General features: G+C 37.9%; 1 protein-coding gene across 1 annotated transcript in view; it reads right to left on the reverse strand.

The window, feature by feature from the left end:
• Positions 1–7,068: 7,068 nt before the first annotated feature.
• Positions 7,069–7,500, reverse strand: part of LOC137640764 (ankyrin repeat domain-containing protein 10-like) — a 1,251-nt gene continuing 819 nt past the window's right edge. Inside the window, exon 1 of the mRNA XM_068373239.1 lies at positions 7,069–7,500. This exon is cut by the window's right edge and continues 819 nt beyond it. Within this exon, the coding sequence (XP_068229340.1) occupies positions 7,069–7,500 (432 nt within the window).

The following is a 7,500-nucleotide window of genomic DNA, read 5'->3' on the forward strand; positions in this document are numbered from 1 at the left end:
TCATCTCAAACACATTCAATTTCTGTCTCTCCATCACAACTCCAATCCATATATCACAGTTGGTACAATCACTTTCTCATATAGAACTCTCTTTACATTCATGCCCAACCCTCTATTTTTCACTACTCCCTTAACTGCCCCCAACACTTTGCATCCTTCATTCACTCTCTGACGTACATCTGCTTCCACTCCACCATTTGCTGCAACAACAGACACCAAGTACTTAAACTGATCCACCTCCTCAAGTAACTCTCCATTCAACATGACATTCAACCTTGCACCACCTTCCCTTCTCGTATATCTCATAACCTTACTCTTACCCACATAAACTCTCAACTTCCTTCTTCCACACACCCTTCCAAATTCTGTCACTAGTTGGTCAAGCTTCTCTTCTGTGTCTGCTACCAGTACAGTATCATCCGCAAACAACAACTGATTTACCTCCCATTCATGATCATTTTCGTCTACCAGTTTTAATGCTCGTCCAAGTACTCGAGCATTCACCTCTCTCACAACTCCATCAACATACAAGTTAAACAACCACGGCGACATCACACATTCCTGTCTCAGCCCCAGTCCCACCGGAAACCAATCGCTCACTTAATTTCCTATTCTAACACATGCTTTACTACCTTTGTAGAAACTTTTCACTGCTTGCAACAACCTTCCACCAACTCTATATAACCTCATCACATTCCACATTGCTTCCCTATCAACTCTATCATATGCTTTTTCCAGATCCATAAATGCAACATACACCTCCTTACCTTTTGCTAAATATTTCTCGCATATCTGCCTAGCTGTAAAAATCTGATTCATACAACCCCTACCTCTTCTAAAACCACCCTGTACTTCCAAAATTGCATTCTCTGTTTTATCCTTAATCTTATTAATCGTTACTCTACCATACACTTTTCCAACTACACTCAACAGACTAATACCTCTAGAATTACAACACTCATGCACATCTCCCTTACCCTTGTATAGTGTTACAATACACGCACAAACCCAATCTACTGGTACCAATGACAACACAAAACACATATTAAACAATCTCACCAACCATTCAAGTACAGTCACACCCCCTTTCTTCAACATCTCAGCTTTCACACCATCCATACCAGATGCTTTTCCTACTCTCGTTTCATCTAGTGCTCTCCTCACTTCCTCTATTGTAATCTCTCTCTTATTCTTATCTCCCATCACTGGCACCTCAACACCTGGAACAGCAATTATATCTGCCTCCCTATTATCCTGAACATTCAGCAAACTTTCAAAATATTCCGCCTACCTTTTCCTTGCCCCCTCTCCTTTTAACAACCTTCCATTTCCATCTTTCACTGTCTCTTCAATTCTTGCGCCAGCCTTCCTTACTCTCTTCACTTCTTTCCAAAACTTCTTCTTAATCTATTCATATGACTGACCCAGTCCCTGACCCCACCTCAGGTCAACTGCCCTCTTTCCCTCACGTACCTTGCGCTTAACTTCCACCTTTTTCTCTCTATATTTTTCATACTTCTCTATACTATTACTCTGCAGTCATTCTTCAAAAGCCCTCTTTTTCTCTTCCACTTTTACCTTCACTCCTTCATTCCACCATTCACTGCCCTTCCTCATGCTGCCTCCAACAACCTTCTTGCCACATACATCACTTGCAATCCCAGCAAAATTTTCTTTTGCTAACTTCCACTCCTCCTCTAAATTACCAGTTTCTCTTACTCTCACCTCGTCATTTGCTATTATCAACCTTTCCTGATATTTACTTTTTAACCCCGGTTTTATTAGCTCTTCAACCCTCACTAGCTCCCTTTTACATCCAACTACTCTATTCCCCCACTCTTTTGCTACAACTAATTTTCCTTCCACCATAAAATGATCAGACATACCGTTAGCCATACCCCTAAACACGTGCATATCTTTCAATCTTCCAAACATTCTTTTAGTTATCAACACATAATCCATTAATGCCCTTTATACTACTCTTCCATTTGCCACTCTTATCCATGTTTACTTATTTTTAACTTTCTTTTTAAAAAAGCTATTACTTATTACCATCTCTTGTTCAGCACACATATCTACTGGTCTCTCACCAATCTCTTTTTCATCTGGTACACCATACTTCCCAATGACAACTTCTACCTCTCCAGCGCCCACTTTAGCATTTAAGTCACACGTGACAACTACATAATTCCTTCTACCCAGGAATATATATGTATATATATATATATATATATGTATGTATGTATATATATGTATGTATATATATATATATATATATGTATATATATATGTATGTATGTATATATATATGTGTGTGTATATATATATATATATATATATAAGTATTTGTATACATATAATTATATATATATATATATATATACATATATATATACTCTACATATATAAATATATATATATATATATATATGTATGTATGTATGTATATATATACATATGTGTATATATATATATATATATACTCTACATATATATATATATATATATATGCCGAAGAATTACATGGAAAATGAAAATAGGAAATATTCGAAAAAGTCCTGATTAGTTTCGTGATATTTTCATTTTCCCTGTGTTTCTTCTGCATTAACTGTGTCAAATATTTATCTGAAGCTACGATATATATATATATATATATACATTTACTTATTTATATATATATATATATATATATATATATATATTATTATTATTATTACTATCCAAGCTACAACCCTAGTTGGAAAAGCAAGATGCTATAAGCCCAGGGGCTCCAACAGGGAAAAATAGCCCAGTGAGGAAAAGAAAAAAGGAAATAAATAAATGAAGAGTACAAATTAACAATAAATCATTCTAAAAACAGTAACAACGTCAAAACAGACATGTCATATATAAACTATTAACAACATCAAAAACAAATATGTCATAAATACACTATAAAAGACTCAAGTCCGCCTGGTCAACAAAAAAGCATTTGCTCCAACTTTGAACTTTTGAAGTTCTACTGATTCAACCACCCGATTAGGAAGATCATTCCACAACTTGGTAACAGCTGGAATAAAACTTCTAGAGTACTGCGTAGTATTGAGCCTCGTGATGGAGAAGGCCTGGCTATGAGAATTAACTGCCTGCCTAGTATTACGAACAGGATAGAATTGTCCAGGGAGATCTGAATGTAAAGGATGGTCAGAGTTATGAAAAATCTTATGCAACATGCATAATGAACTAATTGAACGACGATGCCAGAGATTAATATCTAGATCAGGAATAAGAAATTTAATAGACCGTAAGTTTCTGTCCAACAAATTAAGATGAGAATCAGCAGCTGAAGACCAGACAGGAGAACAATACTCAAAACAAGGTAGAATGAAAGAATTAAAACACTTCTTCAGAATAGATTGATCACCGAAAATCTTGAAAGACTTTCTCAATAAGCCTATTTTTTGTGCAATTGAAGAAGACACAGACCTTATATGTTTCTCAAAAGTAAATTTACTGTCGAGAATCACACCTAAAATTTTGAAAGAGTCATACATATTTAAAGAAACATTATCAATACTGAGATCCGGATGTTGAGGAGCCACCGTCCTTGACCTACTTACAATCATACTTTGAGTTTTGTTAGGATTCAACTTCATACCCCATAATTTGCACCATGCACTAATTCTAGCTAAATCTCTATTAAGGGATTCACCAACCCTAGATCTACATTCAGGGGATGGAATTGATGCAAAGAGAGTAGCATCATCTGCATATGCAACAAGCTTGTTTTCTAGGCCAAACCACATGTCATGTGTATATAGTATGAAAAGTAATGGGCCAAGAACACTACCCTGTGGAACACCGGATATCACATTCCTATAATCACTATGGTGCCCATCAACAACAACTCTTTGAGATCTATTACTTAAAAAATCAATAATAATGCTAAGAAACGACCCACCCACTCCCAACTGTTTCAGTTTGAAAACAAGGGCCTCATGATTAACACGGTCAAAGGCAGCACTAAAATCAAGGCCAATCATACGAACTTCCCGACCACAATCAAGGGATTTATGTACTGCATTGGAGATTGTAAGAAGGGCATCACATGCTCCAAGGCCTTTACGAAAACCAAATTGCAAACTAGGGAGTAGATGATTACCTTCAGCAAACCTATTAAGACGTTTTGCCAGAAGACGTTCAAAAACTTTAGATAATATGGGAGTTATGGAAATTGGGCGGTAATCAGTGGGACTTGAGCTACCACAAACACATTTACATAGAGGAGTAACATTACCAATTCTCCAACTAGTGCTAAAAGCTCCTCTTCTTGCTAACTTGCGCAAAATAACAGATAACTTTGGAGCTAAGAAATCTGCTGTCTTTATAAAAAACAAAGGAAAAATACCATTTGGGTCTACACCTCCATAAGCATCAAGGTCCATCAACAGAGCTTTAATCTCACGAGATCGAAAAGCTAAACTATTTAGTTTAGCCTCAGGAAAACAGGAATGAGGAAGTTCAAGTTTTTCATTACTCTGTTTACTGTCAAAAACATCAGCCAAAAGGGTTGCCTTTTCCTTTGGACAGTGAGTGACTGACCCATCTGGTTTAAGTAAAGGAGGAACTGTTGCATCTACACCAAAGAGTGCAGATTTAAGGGTAGACCACCATTTATGTTCCTGAGTTGTACCAGAAAGTGTTTCTTTTATGGTTAAATTGTACTTCTTTTCAGTTGAGGCATAAACTCTCTGAGCAAAAGCTCGAAGCTGAGTATAGTTGTTCCAGGTCAAATCTGATCTGTTACCCTTCCAAAGATGATAGGCCTCCTGTTTCTCCAAATAAGCACGTCTACAATCATCATTGAACCACGGTTTGTCCTTCACTCGGTACCTTAGCACACGAGAAGGGATACGCCTATCAATTATGTTGACTAGATTCTCATTCAAAGGGACAACAGGATCTACACTATTATATAATTGTGACCAATTCAAGCACAAAAGATCATGTAAAATCCCATTCCAGTCTGCTTAGGACTTCATATAAATTTTACAAGAATATGATATATCAGGGACAGGCTGCTCAGTCTTCACTAATAATGAAATCAAGGCATGATCTGATGTCCCGACTGGAGAACCAACCTTACTAGTTATAACGCCAGGGGAGTCAGTGTATACGAGGTCCAAGCAATTACCAGACCTGTGAGTAGCTTCATTTATGATTTGCTCACAGCCTGATTCAGAGGCAAAGTCTAAAGCTCTTAAGCCATGGCGATCGGTAGGAGAGATAGAACTTAACCACTCCCTATGGTGAGCATTAAAATCACCAACAAAGACAAAAGAAGCCTTTCTATCATCTTCTTGTATCTTAGCCATAATGGTAAGAAGACAATCGAAGATAGAATCATCTATGTCTGGATTCCGGTAGATCGAACACAAATAAAAGTTGTTATGCCTGCCACAAACTTTTATTACTTGAATCTCATGACATCCACATTGATAGCAGGACTTATGAGAAGCAGGGTACTCGGTCCTAATATACACCGCCATTCCCCTGGCCCTAGGGATGGCATCACGTTTCAACATTATTGGCTTCTTAAAACCAGTTATAAGGAGCTCAGATGAGTGCCTCATATTAGAAACCAAAGTTTTCTGAGCACAAAAGAATATCATACTGTCTGGACGCAACTGTAAGGTCTTGGATATTTGCATGAAGACCACGAATATTGCAATACAGAAGACGACATTAACGAAATCTAGGACGTACTGGTCCCGGATTTCGCTCAATGTCTCCAGACAGCATAAGAATTAATAGAAATAAAAAAGAGACAGCATACTTAAAAACTAGATTAACAAGAATTATAACAAAAACAATACGTACAGAATTATAAACAAAGTGATTGATGATACCCATAGACTATAGTAAAAAGTCGGAAAAACTGGTCAACATGGAGGAGCCGATACACCATGCAAGGCTAAATACCCTCCAGGATAGCCACTTCAACTGAAGGGAGGACAGTAAGAATGGTTTTGAGAAGAAAAATAATCAGAAAAAGGAAAAGACAACCTCTTGATAAACCACCAGGCATCCATGGCCCTTCTATTAAGCCTGCCCAACACACCATTTCAAAAAAACAAGAGGAAGAAAAAAAAATAAGATAGAATAGTGTGCCTGAGTGTACCCTCAAGCAAGAGAACTCCAACCCAAGACAGTGGAAGACCATGGTACAGAGGCTATGGCACTACCCAAGACTAGAGAACAGTGGTTTAATTTTGGAGTGTCCTTCTCCTAGAAGAGCTGCTTACCACAGCTAAAGAGTCTCTTCTACCCTTACCAAGAGGAAAGTACACTGAACAAATTGCAGTACAGTAATTAACCCCTTGGGTGAAGAATTGTTAAGTATCTCATTGTTGTCAGATGTATGAGGAAAGACGAGAATATGTAAAGAATAGACCAAACTATTCTGTGTAAGTGTAGGCAAAGAAAAAAATAAGCCGTGACCAGAGAGAGGGATCCAATGCATTACTGTCTGGCCAGTCAAAGGATCCAATACCTCTCTAGTGGTAGTATCTCAACGGGCGGCTGGTGCCCTGGCCAACCTACTACTCGTAACCGAGGGTACCGCTGAATGCTTTAAACCTAGTTCTGAGTTATGAGTTTCCTTTGGCTTCAACTTGCAAGCTAATGTTTCTCTCAATAGTTTTGCATCGTTTGGCCCAAGTGTAATGGAAAATTTATATTTCCAGATCTATTAGATTTTTCCATTTATTGGGAGATTGCAGGGACAACTACATCAATCTACCCATTGGATCTTTCTCTGAACCAGAAGCAATTTATATAAACTTAAGTGAATAGTCTTATATTTAATAAGAAATTTTTCTTGTGGATTTATGTCACCATCTGTGGTCCTTCTCAACTATTTTGAAAACTAGGTACCTGAAAAAATCTATCTAATTTTACCTTACTGACCCTTAACAAATAAATTCAGCCATAGTACATGGATATTCATCATATCCAGGTTCTTCTACTCTTACATGAAAAAGATAAAATCAAAATTCAAAACAATAATAAAGGCCTTATACAGTAATCTCAAATCTTACCTTCGGTTTTCATGCGCTTCATCTGTGGAACTGGCCCGTCCTCTCTTGACCTCTTACATCCACCAATTGGAACTTCGTTCTGCGAAACAGCACGACTGAGAGTAATGTCGTCCCCCATCCTAAGCACTGGAGAGGTATGGATGCCATTCACCTGAGATTTACGCTTCAGAACTCCAGCACCAGTGAATCCCATGACAGTACCAATTACATGGCCATTGGTGAATCCTAGGGTGACATTATTGGAGGGATTAGGAGCTGTGACGGCAGTGCCATTCTGAACAGACCCATTTTGGTGTTCAGCCTTCACGGCTGGAGTGTCTGTTTCCATCTCGCAGTCATCGCCATTTTCGGCATGGCCATTTTTATGTCCGTTGGCAGCACCGTTAGTTGGCTGGAATCCATAATAACCATTTGAGGAAGT

This window comes from Palaemon carinicauda, chromosome 5, assembly GCF_036898095.1.
Source record: "Palaemon carinicauda isolate YSFRI2023 chromosome 5, ASM3689809v2, whole genome shotgun sequence".
Classification (NCBI taxonomy): Eukaryota; Metazoa; Arthropoda; class Malacostraca; order Decapoda; family Palaemonidae; genus Palaemon; species Palaemon carinicauda.